Raw genomic sequence first — 21359 nt, forward strand, 5'->3', positions numbered from 1 at the left:
CCATCTATCTGTATTCAGGAACAGGTGTAAGTTACTCTCCTATGTTGTTGTATCTCACAGGGACGGGACCAAGCCCTTAGCCTATAGCAGTAGCAACCTGTTCTGTTTTGATTATATGCTTATATGAATGGGTGGGTGGGTGAGTGAGTGAGTGAGTTGAACACCGCTTTTAATAATATTCCAGGAAAGCCCTAAGTGATGCAGGTCTCAGACGTTTACCACCTTGGCCAATCCCACGGTATGGTGCTGACAAACCTAGAAACATAATCAGGGCGAATCGGAATTCACCTCAGACGACTGCCGCTTTTAGCAATATTCCAGCAATATCACGGCGGGGGACACCAGAAATGGGCCTCACACATTGTACCCATGTTGGGAATCGAACCTGGGTCTTCGGCGTGATGAGCGAACGCTTTAACCACTAGGCTAATCCAACTTACTCACTCTTCCTCTCCGGTCAGTGCATCATCTACAAGAGCCTATGACCTTGACCTTTTCATTGCATGAAAGGGGAGTATATACACGTACACAAGTCGTCAGCAATTCTTCAATATTGATCTCAACCTGACTTTTAATCAGTTGAACAGAAATGGATACCATGATCGTTATCCGGGTACTGATCTTTGGTGACCTGGAGTATCAGAAAATTAGTAAAGATACAATCAGTTTGAGAGCCTTTCTCTAGTTACTACACATGCAAAGGTAACCGATTTCGAGGCAGCCATCTTTCAATAAATACATGGACACAGATTCTCAGATAAGTTCTCACTGAAAATACACTTGTTTGAGCTTTGTGTATGATGCTGTCAAACATAATCAAGGTCTTGGACATTGACACTTTGTTGAAACCCTTGAGCTTTGTGTATGATGCTGTCAAACATAATCAAGGGCATTGACACTTTGGTGAAACCCTTGAGCTTTGTGTATGATGCTGTCAAACATAGTCAAGGTCTTACACATTGACACTTTGGTGAAACCCATGAGCTTTATGTATGATGCTGTCAAACATGATCAAGGGCATTGACACTCTGGTGAAACCCATGAGCTTTGTGCACGATGCTGTCAAACATGATCAAGGTCTTTGACACTTTGGTGAAATCCATGAGCTTTATGTATGATGCTGTCAAACATGATCAAGGTCTTTGACACTTTGGTGAAATCCATGAGCTTTGTGTACCATGCTGACAAACATGATCAAGGTCTTACAAGTTGTTTGTATTGTGTGGGTGCATAGGTGTGAGGGTGCATGCTAGTCTGGTCTAATGACGGTTTTATAGAGTTAGCCCATTGAGATACCATGCAGCAGTTTAACATGAACACGACACTCAGACACATACTACTAAATCGAGCTGACCAGTCCTTGTTTCATCCTGTTAATGTCCTGTTAATGTTAAGGTAGGCTAAAAATAAGTACCATCTCTTACCTTCTTTTGGTATGATTCAACCGGGTATCGAACCACCGACCATTAACTCTACAGGCAGATGCTTTATTGACTAGACCAATAATTTCTCATTTAAAGTAAGTAAGTAAGTGAATTGGGTTTAACGCCGCTTTTAACAGTATTCCAGTTATCTCATGGTGTGTCAGCTTAATGTGGGAGGAAAGCCCGAAGTGATGCAGGTCTGAGACGTTTACCACTTCGGTGAAACCCACAAGCACAGGTATGGTGCTGACAAATCTAGAAACATAATCGGGGTGAACCGGGATTCGAACCCACAATCATAGGTTTCTGGTGTGCCCAAGGGACGCAACTCTGCACAGCGAACCACAGCGCCTTAGACGACTGGGCCACCCGTGCCCCCGTCTCATCTAAAATATTTGCTGACCTACATGTCATCTCTTTGCAATGTATTTGTTGTCCTTGAAATGACCCCACAAGTAGTGGGCCGGTGTACAGGCTAAGTACACACGAACGTAATGTACTACTACATCCCCACGCACGACTGACTACACATGGGGGAAGCTGGTACCTCGTCACACAGGTAAACAGGTGTGTATGTAGGTGAGTAGATACACCGACCTCCATACACAACACTCTAGGGTCATGGGAGGTCAACATTGGTGAGATGGGTAAGATGAAGTCACTCATGACTGACACATAGTCATAGTAAACTCTTGCACTTAACCCAAGCCCCATTCCACAAGCAATCTTAGCGCTAAGATGTTTGTAAGCCTCTGTTAAAGTATGGGAGTTACGATCACCTTAGCGCTAAGATCTCTTTGTGGAATGGAACCCAGTTCCCCATTCCTCAAAGTGATTTTAACGCTAAGATGTTTGTAAGTCTCTGGTAAAGTATGGGAGTTACGATCACCTTAGCGCTAAGATCTCTTTGTGGAACGGAACCCAGTTCCCCATTCCTCAAAGTGATTTTAACGCTAAGATGTTTGTAAGTCTCAGGTAAAGTATGGGAGTTACGATCACCTTAGCGCTAAGATCTCTTTGTGGAACAGAACCCAGTCCCCCATTCCTCAAAGTGATTTTAATGTCTTAATGTCTGGAAAAAGTATGTTTGCAAATTACAGTGACTGACCAATTATCAACAGCTCTATCTTAATTCTATTTGATCTGCAGCAGTATTTTGAATGTGAGTGACTTGGGTGTAACTCTACAATAGACAGTATTCCAGTGAGTTATGTTGGCGAGTGAGTGAGATAGCATGCTTTTAATGTTTTTGATTTTATCATGACAACAGTGAGTGAGTGAGTGAGTGAGTGAGTGAGTGAGTGAGTGAGTGAGTGAGTGAGTGTGGATTTATTCCACTTTTAACAATAGTCTAGTAATATCATAGCGGTGGGCACCAGAAATGGATTTCACACATACCCATGTGGTGAATCAAACCCAGGCTTTCGTGTCACAAGCGAATGCTTTAACCACTAGGCTACCCCACCGCCCTCATGTCAATGGAGTCTGAAACCACTGCTGTACGTGACAGAACCATGGCGTGAGAGAGCGTGTTCAATTCATCAAGTATTTATGGTCATCCAAACAGAAATATCTGTTATCTGGGGTTCTCCCCGTGTCATTGACCTACACTTGCGATCATTGATGGTGACATTTTATTCCAAATTGATCACATGGTCTTATTATAAAGCAGGTTATAGATGTAGTTAACATGTTGATTTCTCATTACAGGCAGAATTCTACAGAGCATATTGATCACTGGTCTATGTCAGTTATCAATCAGCTTCATCAGCTTGTAAGGGGACTTTGAACAATATTCTGGCCACATTAAGGTGTGAAGGCTTGTGATGTGATGTGATGTGATGTGATGTGACGGGATTGATGTGATGTGATGTGACGGGATTGATGTGATGTGATGTGATGTGATGTGATGTGATGTGATGTGATGTGATGTGATGTGATGTGATGTGATTGATGTGATGTGATGTGATGTGATGTGATGTGACGGGATTGATGTGATGTGAGATGATGTGATGTGATGTGATGTGATGTGATGTGATGTGATGTGATGTGATGTGAGATGATGTGATGTAATGCGATGCGAGGCTAGGTGAGATGAGATAAGGTGAAATGGGGCCTTAATCATTTATGTCACATTCAGGATTATTGCAGTTACTTAGCATATATATAGTTTTAACCCAATCATGCCAAAAGCAGGCAAGGTAACAACAAGTGTCATATCTTAACGTCTTTTGATATGACACAGCCGGGAATTGAAGCACCAACATTCCACTCTTTGAGCAGACCCTCTCTCCACTCGGCTTGATGCTGAATGAGAGCCCAAAGTGATGAAGATCTTAGATGTTAACCACTTTTGTGAACCTACGAGCTCGGGTAAGATGCTCTTGATACATGTCATCGATCCCAATTGCCGGATCGATGCTCATGATGTCAATCACTGGATTGTCTGGCCCAGATTCGATTACTTTACAGACCGCCTTCATATAGCTGTAATATTGCTGAGTGCGGCGTTAAACAACAAACAAACAAACAAACAAACAAACATTCCACCACAGCATGTCAGCTTAACGTGTGGAAAGACAAAAATGAACGTCTTGTTTGTTTGGTGTTAAAATGCCACACTCAGCAATATTTGGGGGTGCCAATCCCATTTTGATACACCTGATGCCGAGCTCTCTGAGTCATTTCCCAGATACATACGTTGGATGCCTTGAAATGTTTATCTGATATGCGGATGCCAATATCACAATGTTGAAATATTTTTGTCTGTTTTTCTTGCAAAGAATGAATATACATTGTACACTGTACAATATACAATATACAATGTACCATGAGTATGCTAGGTCATGCATTCTATGTTAAAATCCCAGCCTAATGTACTTGTATAAGCTGTATACACTGAAATGACTCTAGAGTTCTTAAGGGGGCACGGGTGGCCCAGTCATCTAAGGTGCCATGATTTGCTGTGCAGAGTTGCGTCCCTTGGGCATGCCAGAAACCTATGATTGTGGGTTCGAATCCCAGTTCACTCCAATTATGTTTCTAGGTTTGTCAGCACCATAACGTCTGAGACCTGCATCACTTCGGGCTTTCCTCCCACATTAAGCTGACACGCCATGATATAACTGGAATACTGTTAAAAGCTGTGTTAAACCCAACTCAATTAAGTGGTGCTTCGATGTGTGGGGGATGGCACCCTCATATTCCAGTTGCCTGTAACAAGGACAAGGGAGGTAATTGACTATAAAAGTCCAGAGGAGAGACGATTGGTCATTAGGAGGGACATAGAAGGGACATAACTTGTAATAGCCACTGGTGGTGCTACGATCAACCCAGAAATTCAAGCCTAGTTTGGCAAGGGTGGAAACTGGACTTTTACAGTCAGTTAACTCCCTTGCCTGCAGAAGATGGACAAATCAGAGACTGACACACCACTCTTGTACGATGACAAAAAACCAACCAAGTCACAGAGTCTGATCTCGTCTAGTCATATCATGAAGCAGGTATACTGGAATGCGACATCACAGAGGAATGCCATTATAAACAACAAAGTATTTTGAATTTTCAAACTGCAGCCAGACACATTTTCATGCTATAGTCCTCGTTCCTAACATCATTTAGGCCATAATACCCTAATATCCAAATTTCAGAAAATCAGGTGTTGTTGCTTTCATTGGTTTTCCATCCAAATTAGAACACGCGTGAAGGCAATAGTTTACCAAATTGGCTTCATACAAAAATCCATATTAGAATAGAGTTATCAATACAACACATTTCTGCTTGGATTTCCACAAAATCATCCTTAAAATGTAATCATCATTCTTTTTAAACAGATCATATTTAAATATAGAATCACAAACAAATTCAAACTTTCCAGTGCTTCCTGGGGAAACTTTATAGATATTACCTGATTACGAAATGTTGAGCAATATTAAGTTCACGACAAGATCAGTTCAATATATTCTGGTCTTCTCAACATATGCTGTTAACTCTTTGCCTGACTAAAAATAGTCCCAACCAGTGAAGATCCGGGGTAGAAAAGATATTCAGCAACCCATGCTTGCCGTAAAATGCGACTAACGGGATCGGATTGTCAGGCTCGCTGACCTTGTTGATGCATGTCATCGATCCCAACTGTGTGGATGGATGCTCATGATATCAATCACTGGATTGTCTGGTCCAGCTGGAATATTACTGAGTGTGGCGTTAAACAAGAAACCAACCAACAAATCCTAACCATGCTGAAATTGTATAGCAGCTGGAAATGTAAAAAAAAAAAATATCTGAATCACTTCGGGCTTTCCTCCCACATTAAGCTGACACACCATGATATAACTGGAATACTGTTAAAAGCTGTGTTAAACCCAACTCACTCACTCACTCACTCACTCACTACTAGGGTTCTTAAATTGGACTTCAAGTCAAATTAAGTCGTGCTTCGAGGTGGGGGATGGCACCCTCATATTCCAGTTGCCTGTAAATCGTGTCTGGACAAGGGAGGTAATTGACTATAAAAGTCCAGCGGAGTGACGATTGGTCATTAGGAGGGACATAGAAGGGACATAACTTGTAATAGCCACTGGTGGTGCTACGATCAACCCAGAAATTCAAGCCTAGTTTGGCAAGGGTGGAAACTGGACTTTTACAGTCAGTTAACTCCCTTGCCTGCAGAAGATGGACAAATCAGAGACTGACACACCACTCTTGTACGATGACAAAAAACCAACCAAGTCACAGAGTCTGATCTCGTCTAGTCATATCATGAAGCAGGTATACTGGAATGCGACATCACAGAGGAATGCCATTATAAACAACAAAGTATTTTGAATTTTCAAACTGCAGCCAGACACATTTTCATGCTATAGTCCTCGTTCCTAACATCATTTAGGCCATAATACCCTAATATCCAAATTTCAGAAAATCAGGTGTTGTTGCTTTCATTGGTTTTCCATCCAAATTAGAACACGCGTGAAGGCAATAGTTTACCAAATTGGCTTCATACAAAAATCCATATTAGAATAGAGTTATCAATACAACACATTTCTGCTTGGATTTCCACAAAATCATCCTTAAAATGTAATCATCATTCTTTTTAAACAGATCATATTTAAATATAGAATCACAAACAAATTCAAACTTTCCAGTGCTTCCTGGGGAAACTTTATAGATATTACCTGATTACGAAATGTTGAGCAATATTAAGTTCACGACAAGATCAGTTCAATATATTCTGGTCTTCTCAACATATGCTGTTAACTCTTTGCCTGACTAAAAATAGTCCCAACCAGTGAAGATCCGGGGTAGAAAAGATATTCAGCAACCCATGCTTGCCGTAAAATGCGACTAACGGGATCGGATTGTCAGGCTCGCTGACCTTGTTGATGCATGTCATCGATCCCAACTGTGTGGATGGATGCTCATGATATCAATCACTGGATTGTCTGGTCCAGCTGGAATATTACTGAGTGTGGCGTTAAACAAGAAACCAACCAACAAATCCTAACCATGCTGAAATTGTATAGCAGCTGGAAATGTAAAAAAAAAAAATATCTGAATCACTTCGGGCTTTCCTCCCACATTAAGCTGACACACCATGATATAACTGGAATACTGTTAAAAGCTGTGTTAAACCCAACTCACTCACTCACTCACTCACTCACTACTAGGGTTCTTAAATTGGACTTCAAGTCAAATTAAGTCGTGCTTCGAGGTGGGGGATGGCACCCTCATATTCCAGTTGCCTGTAAATCGTGTCTGGACAAGGGAGGTAATTGACTATAAAAGTCCAGCGGAGTGACGATTGGTCATTAGGAGGGACATAGAAGGGACGTAACTTGTAATAGCCACTGGTGGTGCTACGATCAACCCAGAAATTCAAGCCTAGTTTGGCAAGGGTGGAAACTGGACTTTTATAGTCAGTTAACTCCCTTGCCTGGAGAAGATGGACAAATCAGAGACTGACACACCGCTCTTGTACGATGACAAAAAAACAACCAAGTCACAGAGTCTGATCTCGTCTAGTCATATCATGAAGCAGGTACACTGGAATGCGACATCACAGAGGAATGCCATTACAAACAACAAAGTATTTTGAATTTTCGAACTGCAGCCAGACACATTTTCATGCTATAGTCCTCGTTCCTAACATCATTTGGGCCATAATATCCTAATATCCAAATTTCAGAAAATCAGGTGTTGTTACTTTCATTGGTTTTCCATCCAAATTAGAACACGTGTGAAGGCAATAGTTTACCAAATTGGCTTCATACAAAAATCCATATTAGAATAGAGTTATCAATACAACACATTTCTGCTTGGATTTCCACAAAATCATCCTTTAAATGTAATCATCATTCTTTTTAAACTGATCATATTTAAATATAGAATCACAAACAAATTCAAACTTTCCAGTGCTTCCTGGGGAAACTTTATAGATATTACCTGATTACGAAATGTTGAGCAATATTAAGTTCACGACAAGATCAGTTCAATATATTCTGGTCTTCTTAACCTATGCTGTTAACTCTTTGCCTGACTAAAAATAGTCCCAACCATGCTGGGCCCATGAAGATCCGGGGTAGAAAAGATCTTCAGCAACCCATGCTTGCCGTAAAAGGCGACTATGCTTGTCGTAAAAGGCGACTAACGGGATCTGATGGTCAGGCTCGCTGACTTGGTTGATGCATGTCATCGATCCCAACTGTGTGGATCGATGCTCATGATATCAATCACTGGATTGTTTGGTCCAGCTGAAATAACCAACCAACCAACCAACCAACCAACCCTAACCATGCTGAAATTGTATAGCAGCTGGAAATGTAAAAAAAACAAATACATATATTTAAGAACATCAGGTGTTTTTTCTGTCATTGCTTGGCAATATGGGTATAGGCCAGCAAATTGGCTTCATACAAAAATCCATATTAGAATAGAGTTATCAATACAACACATTTCTGCTTGGATTTCCACAAAATAATCCTTTAAATATAATCATCATTCTTTTTAAACAGATCATATTTAAATATAGAATTACAAAACGAATTTAAACTTTCCAGTGCTTCCTGGGGAATCTTTATCAGTATTGCCTGATTACGAAGTGTTGAGTAATAATAAGTTCTTTTATAAAAACTGTTTAATAAATGTATAATAATATTTCTGTTATAAAACTCATAGTCCTGCTAAAAAAATAAACTCAACATGGTGAAATTGAATAGCAAATCAAAATAAAAAATGCAACAAAAATATACAACAATCATAAAACACTTCTTCTTTGATAGGCATTTAGAAGTTGGAGTACTAAGTAAGGATAAGAATTTATGGATGAACAACTTCTTTATTACATACCCCGCGTACCATCAACTCATCAAAGACACACACACACCCCACCCAATCAGCCATAATCCCGTTGTTTATATTAGTGGCTTCATCCTTTGTTTATGTCACTAATTTCAACGATGATTGTCATCACTACCCTTGTGTGTACATAACAGGCTTCTCTACTCCAGTATAACAATATCTACTCTACTGTATAAACATTGCCTCCTACTTGTACAGATACTTGTCAACCACACTCTGTATATCACTTGCTTGATAACGGTGTTAGAACCAACACCGAAACGTTACTCATAATTGTAATAAAGAAGTTGTTCATCCATAAATTCTTATGCTTACTTATTCATAAAAAATACATTTTACCAAATGAATTCAATGCCATGGTTCAGCACATAATATAATAACTTGACAACAAGGCTGCTCTATTGACATAAAGCAGTCCTGAGTCATAATTACAAACAAGCTGAGTACATGTGTACTGTATTAAACGGTTCGTAATATCAAAATGCCCCACACTGGCAGAAAAAGCATGAAACTGTGACCAAAGGGAAGTAACTCTTGTACCAATGAGGCCCCAGGACAAGATCCAGAACAATGCAATCAATTTGTCAACAAAGAAAACTGGAAACAATATTTTTGTCAAAGAAATCAAAACCTCAGTTTTTATTATGCTGACAGAAACTTTGAGTTATCATTCATTTACAAACAATATATAGATTGTGTGCTCATGAATTAAGAAGGCTGGAGCCAAAGACTTATATTTTAGCTTTTATTATGTTATTCAAAATAAAATTTTCATGACATCAATATGCAAAGGAGATCAACTTTCAAACCCTGAGTCAATATTCCAAATTATGATGAGGATAAATACATCAGATATACAGATGTGGATTTCATCTGTTATTAACTCATGGAGAAGCCAGGGCATGGATGGTCAAAGGGAGATAACTCTATGGTAACATCAATCATTCAGTGGGTGCAAATAGACTTTTCATAGTCCGCATCACCAGTAAACTTAACCACCACCTCCACCACTTTACCCTCAGCACCCCTGACAATCTTGAAGTTCAGTTATAGGATAAGCTCATATTTGCATCTTCTAGCCGAAACTTGTATTTATTTTGTATTATTGTATTACATTTTAGTATATGATAGTTTCAGTATATAGACAAGTATAAGTCGATCTCACTTGACAAGATGGGGTAGCCATGGTTACAGCGTCCACTTGTCACACCAACTTCCCACATGGGGACAATGTTGACTACAGCCATATAAAAATATGGGGCATTTTTTAACTTCTTCAGAGCCTTATTAAGTTAAAAGTTAAGATAACTTGAATCGGATATTTCTGTTTCTGATTCCCACAGTTTCTGACTGATCACTGAGTTATTCTTAGTTCTTTTCAAAGAAAAAACCCCTTCATTTTCACACTAAATGCCACAATAAAGCAGCGGTAGAAACTAACATTTTTAGTCCATTAGTGCTTATATTGATAACATAGTGCAAAACCCATAAAAAAGGCAAATGTCTACGACTCAGTATGATACCTTAACTATTGGACAGTGTGCAAGGACTATAGGACTAGTGCCAATTTCTAACACTCCAATAAAGTCTGAATCCAGTTGTAGTTATACAAATCCTCCAAAATATCAATTATTGAATCTGTTTCCTTTCTCATAATATGATTCCACCATTGAAGAACATCTTTATCAATGTTAACAGGCAAACAATTATTTCCATTCCATGATGTATTATGCTCCTTCACATCCTTATATGGTATTCTCTGGGTCTTGTGGATATTTCTAAGCTTAATGTTTTTCTGAAGATAAAAACAATTAAAAGCCTATGTTTTATTTTACCCTATCTACTGGCATGAACAAATCTTAAATCCATTGCATTGCTATACATATCAATACTTCAAATTTCTAGACATTACATCTTCCCAAGGCTATAAAAGTCCAGTTTCAACCCTGGCCGAACTAGGCTTGGATTTCGGAGTTCTAAATTGTTGGCTGGACTAACGATCCATGCATAGTGCCATCAAAATCGGGAAACGAAATAGACATCTGGTTCGTAAACTGCCATGCAGATATTGGTCGATTGCAGGATTGGCAAAGCATGTGTACCGTCAACTTGGTGTTAACAGATATTTTCCAAATCTTTTCATGTTTTTAATCAAGGTGCTAAAGTAATTTGATGCACTTAGCGATTTTAAACCCGTCTTATTCGATATAGATCTTGATTAACAATAAGATCATCATGACTGCACACCGTCATTTTGTTTGAAACAAATGCAAGAAATATGATACTACATGTATAATCTGATTGGTCAATAGGAGGGACATAGAAGGCACATAGCTCGTAACTGCCACTGGTGGCATAACGATTGAGCCACGAAATTCCAGCCTCGTTCATCAAGGCTGGAGTGAGTGAGTTGGGTTTAACGCCGCTTTTAACAGTATTCCAGTTATATTGCGGCGTGTCAGCTTAATGTGGGAGGGAAGCCCGAAGTGATGCAGGTCTTAGACGTTTACCACTTCGGTGAAACCCACAAGCATGGGTATGGTGCTGACAAACCTAGAAACATAATCGGGGCGAACCGGGATTCGAACCCACAATCATAGGTTTCTGGCGTGCCCAAGGGAAGCAACTCTGCACAGTGAATTGCAGCGCCTTAGACAACTGGGCCCCCCGTGGCCGCCTCATCAAGGCTGGAACTGGATTTTCACAGTCAGTTAACTCCCTTGCCTCAGGAAGATGAGACATTGCAGTACCTCAGAAGATCTTCATTATCTTTTACAATTATTTACTTCATCATTTGAACAAAAAACAACACTTCAAATGTTATTTTGATGCCATCATCAAATCTCAGTCAGAAAGTTTTAAAGTTTCATGGTCATTACGTCTGTTTTGGAGACGATGATGTCAACGGACAGATGATGAACCACACAGTCCTAAAAAGCTGATAACAGAACATTTAGATAAAGAACAGTCCTCATAGAAAGAAGCACAGTGACTTGCAAAAAGACTTTTTCCCGTTATCAAACTAGGGCGTGTATCGCACATACACGCCTTCCATGTGTATCACATGCTATTTACATGCAGACAGGGAAGGTCTCGCCACACAGAAGCCATACCAACACCATGGAGTACGCTGTAGTTGTGTGTAGCCTGAAGCGTGTAACCTGTAGCCTGTAGCCTGTAGCCTGTAGCGTATAGCATACTGAAGTATAGTTTTGCCCTGAACTATTATGGTTAAAGCATGAGGACACTTTATTCAATATTATTCAATTATTCCACAAGTTTAAAGAAACTATTTCACCGATCGATAATAATAATAATAATAAGTGCATTTATAATGCGCAAGATTACAGTCACTAAGTGGATGCTCATAGTGCTACACTATTATCACCCTGATTTTTGATTTTCATTCTCAGCTCCCTGGGGACCTATATTCTTCCCCAGGATTCCTCACAACATAGTTAAAATCTAGGAAAAACTTAGTTGGTGAAAATTGTTTAGTTTTGGTATGATCTTTTGGGGGTAAATCAATGTAAAATAAAAAAAAGCCAGAAAACTTAATGTTTCATTTTTCCTTTAACCATATCAAGTTAGATATCAAATGAAAGCTGGCATCATATGCAGTCCTTTTGTATCTATAGTTTGTATCTATTTTGCATAAAAGTGAAATAACCGGCCTTTGAAACAAAAACAAAAACAGAATTGGGGGGAAAACACATATATCCATATTTATTTATCTACATAATCATTGTTAGTTTTAACTTTATTTATTTGATAATATTAAAAATTGTTTATTTGTTTGAAAACCTTCATTTTAAAAAGTTTCCATTTTAAACCTTATATGTCAAGAGAGGTCATCAATAAATGTTGACAAATATATGTTTCCCGACAAGGTACACATTGGCGGCCATGTTTACCAAGGAGACAGGATAACAAGGTCATCAGTAAAGGCAATGGCAAGAGCAAACAAGTCTGAACAGAAGTTTGAAGGACAAGTCCAAGAGATCATGAGAGAACCGGGGGACACGGGTGGCCCAGTCGTCTAAGGCGCCGCGATTCGCTGTGCAGAGTTGCGTCCCTTGGGCACGCCAGAAACCTATGGTTGTGGGTTCGAATCCCAGGTTCTAGATTTTTGATATGATGTTAAGGAGGGCTTGTTAAATATGAATCAACTAAAAACATTTCTGTTGCAATTTGTGGTGGGTCTATCGTTATTTTGACCGGACTATAGGGTGCTGGCATATGAAGGATTATAATCTGGATTATCCAGGATAAGAACCTACAACCAGCAGATTGTGGCATGGCAAGGGAGACAACTCTACAGTGGGAATATCCAGGCTGAGAACTTACAAGCAGCAGATCCTGCCATGGCAAAGGGATGTAACTCTGAACAGCGAGTTACAACTCCTTAGGCCACTGAGGAAGATTGTGCAAAACACCTTGATTTTTCAGGACAGGTGAAATAAATATGACAGTGATGATCTGTAAAGCTGACACACAGGCTTGGCATGGTTAGTTGACATTGACAACCCATGCACACTGTCAAATAACTGACAATAAACCAAGTCATACTGGTCCTTACTCTTGACAGTGTGAGTGTGTATGTATGTGTCCTCACTCTTGACAGTGTGAGTGTGTATGTATGTGTGTGTACTTGTGTGTGTGCGTGTGCGTGAGTGTGTGTGTGCCTTTGTGTGCCTTTGTGTGCTGTGTGCTGTGCGTGTGCGTGTGCGTGTGCGTGTGCGTGTGCGTGTGCGTGCGTGTGTGTGTGTGTGCATGTGGGTTCTTTAACATCCTTGTCACAAATATTCTAGCTTTTTGATGATGGCCTGTAAAATAATCACGTCTGGAACAAACAATCCAGTGACTGATATTGTGAAAATGATAAAAACCATGAGGGTACGATGACACACAATCAACCACATGACCGAGCCACGTCACTGATCTGTTTAGTCATCAGCCATGGGTTACTGGGGCCAGTTCTAACCAGAATCCTGACAATCAATGGCTACTAATGACCTATGACCTCCCGGAATCCTGACAATCAATGGCTTCTAATGACCTATGACCTTCCAGAATCCTGACAATCAATGGCTACTAAGGACCTATGGCATCCCAGAATCCTGACAACCAATGGCTTCTAAGGACCTATGGCATCCCAAAATCCTGACAATCAATGGCTACTAATGACATCCCAGAATCCTAACAATCAATGGCTACTAATGACCTATGACGTCCCAGAATCCCGACAATCAATGGCTACTTATGACCTATGACGTCCCAGAATCCTGACAATCAATGGCTACTAATGACCTCTGATGTCCCAGAATCCTGACAATCAATGGCTACTAAGGACCTAAGGCATCCCAGAATCCTGACAATCAATGGCTTCTAATGACTTATAACGTCCCAGAATCCTGACAATCAATGGCTACTAATGACGTCCCAGACTCCTGACAATCAATGGCTACTAATGACCTATGACGTCCCAGAATCCTGACAATCAATGGCTACTAATGACCTATGATGTCCCAGAATCCTGACAATCAATGACTACTAATGACCTATGACGTCCCAGAATCCCCAACCGGTGATTGAATTATGCAAAATTAAAAACTGAAACAAAAAATGCTTCCAAACAAAAAAAACATTCTTATAAGCAGGACAAGCTTCCAACGATGGAATGCAAGATCAAACAGTTCATAACATCCTTCCAAAGTAAGTACTCCTTAGCTTGTGCACGACCTCGGATTAATTCCACTCTTTGAAAAACAAGAAAAAGAAATGCGTGACATATATGTGTTCTGACAAATGTGCTTACCGGTGAATGGCATCTATTTCCCACACCTTCAACTGCATTCCTCCGGTCACCAGCACCAAATTGCCAGACTTTGTTCTTGCACATCCCAGGCAGATGATTCTCTCCGTGTCTTCGTCATCAAGAGTGGCGAGGTAGTCTCCGTGTGGTAGAGACCGAACTGAAGGCAACACAAAATCACAATACAAGATCCCTGCTAGTACTGGAGCTCGCTAAAACAGTCATTGATTCAGAGTTTATTTTAAAAATTCAGGCGCCAATGTCATAAGCGATTGGAGAATATATTTCGTGTTTCCGTCAAGACAACCGATTTTGTTTGTTTTGTTCGTTGATAAGACCACACTCAGCAATATTCCAGCTATATGATAACGGCCTGTAAATAATCAAGTCTAGACCAGAAAAACCAGTGATTGATGTTATGTGCAATGTCCTGCTTGTCAGGTAGGATGATATGAATGTTTAATTTGAAGTTTATGTTGTATTTAGTAATATTGCTCTGTTGGAAATGTATTTGCTCAAGGCCCCACCCCACATTCAAACTAATACTGGTGTCTCATTGCTGGAAATATTACGAGAGTAATTCTTTAAGCATGTATCATTTGCCTCAGCAATGGGCTAAGGGGAACAACTCCAGGTTCAAGCAACTTAGCATCACCTCATGACCAAATGCGCTTACTTCATTGGCTGATGCAGCTTTGTCAGCCATGTTCTTACGAATACAAAGATACTGACCCATATTCCTTCGTTGGACATCCACATTCCTGGGGATAAACCAATGGGAATTCCCAGGTACAATTACATATAATAGCATTGTTTCTGATCATTCAGACCCTTGAACTCAGCGTTTTAGCATACACTGAGAAACATCAGAGAGTTTGACTGCATGATCGTTCAAGAATATCCTCGCTACGACCCATCCTAGTAAACAAAACTTAGAAATGCCCATCCACGATCATAGTATCGACTCGATCCGAGTCTAGATTAACATGTACATTAGTCTACATTAGACTCATTTTGATAATCACCTTATCAGGTCCGCCACAGGTCCATTAACAACTTCAGAAATCTCTCCCGTCACGTTTATCGTGTCAGACCTTTAGGCATCTTATACTTGATGTAAATGTATTACGACGTGCTGTCATTGTGACTTACTTACTGAGGTAGTTCTTAACAGACCTTTCTCACCCAATGATGATTATTTGAATACATTTCTTGTAAACAAACTACAACGGATGTTCCTGGAAAACAAGTTGGGCATACATATGCTCATGTCTCCTTTCTTTTTGGGGAACTATTTTATTCCGCAATACAGCTGGTTGTTGTATGGTTGTAAACATGAAGTACCACGCATCTACTGCTACACCCCTCGAGGTATAAAATAGTGATATAAAAAACTATATAAAAAAAATGAATTATATTAAATTATTCATGTTCACTTTGTGGGAGCTCATTGGAGTATGAACCTTCATAGAGCAAAGGCCAAACACTGACACAAAACCTCTACGAGCTGGAGAGACCACCTGTGGGTGCCATGTTGTTTTGGTTCCTACAGATACTACTTAATGGACAACTACTTTACATGCAAAGAAAGGCATTGAGCAAATTTGACCGGAAATCAAACTCAAATTTAACACCTTTACCAGAGGTTGATTTTGGTTTTTTTTTTTTCGGTTATGACATATGAACATGAGAATTCATTTGGCATACATATTTGTCTGTTATTGAAAATGTCTAGGTGTAATTGAATTAGGGGATTTTCCTACTGGCCTACAGAGTAAAGGCCAAACATTGTAAGAACGTCAACTCCTAAGTGCAATCAACCAAGTCACTGAGCCTGACGACCTGACTCTTACGACCAGCATAGGTAATTGGGAGGCAGCCGTTACCCAGAATCACCAGTATAACTATAAGTAAAGCAATACATCCATCTTGTTTAATGAGGCTGCTAAGGCCCCTGTTGGTCCAACTTACTGTTGATGTAGCCGAGGCCGTTGTCGAGGTCGTAGCTGGAGGCCACAAGGAGGTCCTCGAAGCAGCAGATGGCGTCAGTAGAGGCAAACTCGTCTGTGTGGTTCGGTAACTTCTTCACGATGCCTGAAACAAGCATGGGGGTGACACTGATAAAGTGCCAATAACTAAGGGGGCATATAACACACAAGTGCGTATTATACGCAAATAAATAAGTCTTGTGTACACTGATTAATCGGATGGGGTGCTAATTGGGATTGTTCACTTGTCAATATATAAGCAAATATCACTGTGGGCGTGTTAGCCTAATGTGGGAGGAAAGTCCTAAGTGATTGACGTCTCAAACGTTTATCACTTTGGTGAAACCAGCAAGCACGGGTATGGTGCTGACAAACCTAGAAACAAAGGTTTTTCACGTGTCTAAGGGACACAACTCTGCACAGCGAACTGTGGTGCCTTAGACGACTGGGGCACCGGTGTCCCCTCAGCTAAAAGAGGATGTAGGTTAACTGCCCTGGAAATGTCAAACTTTTAAATGGCTGAAAACTGGCTTTCTCAGGTTTCACTGGCAGCTTTTGGACACTGGACATTCAATCAATAAGTGTGGCTAAAATATGTCAAACGGGTTGATTTTTAGAACTTTCAAGACAAATCTAAGTCTGTGGCCAAAGATTATATATTGTACTTTTTCATTTACATCTCCTAAAAAAATCTACTTTGGTCCAAGACTTGTTCACATTCAGATTAGAAAAACACTTGCCACTACCATCTGTTAAGCCACTAACATGTAATATTCCACTGCTATCAAATAGTGGCCACAATCCTTACCTCTCTTCCACTCCAGGAGCTTGATGTTGATGGCATCGTCCCCATAGAACACCATGTGCTTGAACACCGCTAGAGATCGGATGAACCTCGGGGTCACCAGAGCTCCGGACACTGATCTGAGGTTCTCCGACTCATACATACACGCCAGGCTGTTATCTCTGATCTGGAACACTTTGACCACACCGGTCGACGATGTGCTGAAGATGTGATTGTCTGCCATCTGGAAACAAAGTTGACTGAATAAAACGCTGAGGTTTCAGTTTGCAATTTGTTGGTTTTGTTTGTTTGTTGGTTAACGCAGCACTCAGCAATATTACAGCTCTATGATAGCGGACTGTAAATAATTGCCCTGGACCTGATAATCCAGTGACTGACATCATAAACATCAATCTACTCAACTCGGATATAGAGATTATCACGCGAGTGTGTTTGGGGATGGTAAATATCCTGCATTAGGAATAAACATTGTATTTAGCGAGCCTTGGAGTGACAGCTCCCTCAAAAGCCATGCCAGAGTCAAGATTCTCCATTGGTTGTTGGAGACCATTTCTTACCCCGAATCCCCCACGGGAGAAAGTGTTCCGGTACAAAAGTTGTAGACAATCATATGTGCACTAACCTTTATGGCAGTGACAGCTCCTTCAAAGGCGATGACAGAGTGAAGATTCTCCCCGGTCTCCATGTCCCATATCTCCATCTTGCCACCGTCTGTAATTGACATGATCGTTTATAGAGGATATTACCGTATTCGACATAATAAGCGCTCCGCTCTTATAAGCGCCCACAGTGATATTTGCTAATATATTGACAAGTGAACAATCCCAATTAGCACCCCTTCCTATTAATCAATGTACGCAAGACTTATTTATTCGCGTATAATACGCACTTGTGTGTAATATGCTCCCTTGGTTATTGGCAATTAATTCTGGAAAATTATATCTGTCGTATATAAACATTTCAGGCTGTCAGCATAAACCACGAAATATACTATCATTCAACTCTGTTGTTTTTTCCCCCAAAATAATATTCTAATAAGAGCCCCCTATTTCTAATTTTGAGAGCGCCCTGGACGCTTGCTACGTCAAATATGGTATATCAGTGTCATTGTCATATTGTGTCATACAATGTCATACACCCATGTCTAAATTCTGGTATCTTGTGTGGGAAATACCAGAATTTAGACAGTCATGTCATAAACATAGTATGACATGAACACAAATATAATGTTCTATTTATTACCGAAGAACATGTCTACATGCAAACAAATTTTAGAGGCAACAGCAGCGGATCCACAATGATCGATGACATGAAGAATCTTCAGCTATGACGTCATTTCTAGTGTGATGTCACAATAACATTCGCATGACGTCAACAATGCCGTCTAGATGACGGAAACAATACACTGCTGTGATATGACCCTAGGGCACATATGATTTTTCTTAACCCCAATATGTTTGCCCTCGTAGGTAAAAAATGACAAAGTAACATGTCTGCATTTACAAAACGGTTAAGAGATATATATTTACCACAGTTTGGAGTCGTCTACTTTTATAGTGCATTATGCTAATATACAATCTCCTTGGCAACCCAAATTATATATATCTTTACTCAGAGACAAACAATTAGTGAGAGGAACGTGTAGTGAGCGAGTGAGTGAGTATGGTTTTACGCCGCTTTTAGCAATATTCCAGCAATATCACGGCGGGGAGAGGAACGTGTAAATTTCGAATGTCTCTTCACAACTTTCGTGTCAACATTATGCGTAAAAGGTCATTGTTAAATATACTTCATACAGAATCTATATGTAATGAATGTGACCTTCATTTAGATAAGGGTGAATACTATGTCTTGTTTGTATGTAAGAAATATATTCACTTAAGAAATAGTTTTTTTTAACCTCATTACAAAAATATTATAAAGGTAATATTACGTTTGAAAATTTATTTAACTCCTGTGATAGTAACACACTACGCTTAATTGATAGCTTTATATTTATGTAAATATCTAAAATGGGATCATCAAAGATGTACCACTCTGGACATGTGACCTAAAATATTATTTATCTTACAACTGTACTATGAGCCATATGGTGAGTGAGTGAGTATGGTTTTAAGCCGCTTTTAGCAATATTCCAGCAATATCACGGCGGGGGACACCAGAAATGGGGAGCACAGATTGTACCCATGTCGGGAATCGAACCCGGGTCTTCGGCGTGACGAGCGAACACTTTAACCACTAGGCTACCTGACCGCCCGCATGGGTGGAGAAATAAGAACATATTCTTAGTCCCAACAAACATGTATGCTTCGTTTTTTCTGTAGCCATGATCAGCCACATGAAGACAAAAATGACCACAATACATTTTTATAATCAGAGGATGTGCTGCAAACACCCTATACTTTATCATTGTATTGAAAAAGAAACAAAGGGAGGTAACTGTACACTGTACCTGTTCCTGTCAGAATGAGGCCCTTCTGGTTACAGGCCAGTCTGGTGATGGGGTTGTAGGTGTACACCGACTTGAGTATGGCCCCTGAAACAGGAAGATGAATGTGGTGAGTCTTCATTAGATCTGAACAATACAGGTGTATATTTCTAGACATGCTCAGAGGCCTATTTTCAGCCCCAAAGCTGGAGCAAACGTCAGTAAAAATTCCCAAATTGAAATCTAAAAAATCCCAAAGCATGTCAGTATCATCATAACTAATGTTGCGGCTTTGTAGAGGTAACTGATAAAGGTAACCATATATATCAGTGATAAGGATAAAAAAATAAATAGTCTTGGTTCTCAGGCACTGCCCACATCATTATGAGGTTCACTGCATGTTCGTTTTTGTTTCCATTTTCATTTTTTTTTTGTGCATTGTGTTTAAGTATCAGTTTGACCGGGAATTCTTCACTTTAAAGAAATTCATTCATCCACAAAATAGAAAAAAAATAATTCTTTTGTGTTTTTAAGTAAATGTATTATATTTGGCATTGTATTTTGCAATCAGAAGTTTAGCAGAGGAAAACAGAAGTATTTTCATCTGTCAGAGCTGGGTTTGTCGTACAGGGATTGACCTGGATGTATCTTTTGTCGAGTCCTGGGGACTCTCAGTGATAAATTTTGAGAATCGAAGACATGAACACATCTTCCAGAGTTAAGTCCCAAAGTTAAGTGACTATAAAAGTCCAGTTTCAAATCTTGCCAAACTTGGCTGGAATTATGGAGTTATATTTTGGCTTGACTAACGAGTTTATGCATAGTCCAATCAAAATCGGATAAAGAAATCATTCAGTTCGTAAACTGTCGTGCAGATTTTGGTCGATAGCAGGATTTGAAAAATGTGTACCAAAAACTTAGTATCAACAGATATTTTCCAAATCTTGTCATGCTTTCAATCAAGGCACTCACGTGATTTGATGCATTTAGCGAATTAAGACCTGTTTTATTGCAATATAGATCTTGATTATCGATCAGATCATCTCACTGGGCACCGCCATTTTGTTTGAAGCAAATGTAAGTGAAATCAGAGATGGAATCTGATTGGTCAGTAGGAGGGACATTGAAGGGACATAACTCGTCATAGCCACTGGTGGTGCTACGATTGAGCCCAGAAATTCCAGCCAAGTTTGGCAAGGGTGGTAACTGGACTTTCCTTGCCTCAGGAAGATGGCATGAACAGGGGGGCCCAGGCTTGCAATATTTGACACACTTCACTTGATTTCCAAGAATGTTACTGGTCCCGATTCACTGGACAATATGTCACATGCTCAGAAGCATTGAGCCTCCCAATAATGGGGATTTCTATGTTAGAGTAAAGAGCAGCAACCATTGACAACCTGAACATTGAGTTTATTTTTTTACCATTATAGAAATATCAGTTGAATGTAACATGCAATCTACCATTTTGATTACTTCAATTATTTATATAGTGATATATAATTTTGCTTCACAAAGGACTCGCAATGTAAATTATTTGCAT

At 39.8% G+C, this 21359-nt stretch overlaps 1 protein-coding gene across 2 annotated transcripts in view; it reads right to left on the bottom strand.

Moving 5' to 3' along the window:
* Window positions 1-21359, bottom strand: part of LOC124152248 (WD repeat-containing protein 5-like) — an 86580-nt gene that overhangs the window by 48120 nt on the left and 17101 nt on the right. For both annotated transcript variants that reach the window (XM_048394381.1, XM_048394382.1), the window contains exons 7-11: window positions 19841-19924; window positions 18011-18099; window positions 17392-17611; window positions 16567-16689; window positions 14599-14755 (exon numbers count right to left, since the gene is read on the bottom strand). In XM_048394381.1, coding sequence (XP_048250338.1) covers window positions 14599-14755; window positions 16567-16689; window positions 17392-17611; window positions 18011-18099; window positions 19841-19924 — 673 coding nt within the window. The remainder of the gene's footprint in view (window positions 1-14598; window positions 14756-16566; window positions 16690-17391; window positions 17612-18010; window positions 18100-19840; window positions 19925-21359) is intronic.

The sequence above is a fragment of the Haliotis rufescens genome, unplaced genomic scaffold (assembly GCF_023055435.1).
Source record: "Haliotis rufescens isolate VD_foot unplaced genomic scaffold, xgHalRufe1.0.p SCAF_13, whole genome shotgun sequence".
Lineage (NCBI taxonomy): Eukaryota > Metazoa > Mollusca > Gastropoda > Lepetellida > Haliotidae > Haliotis > Haliotis rufescens.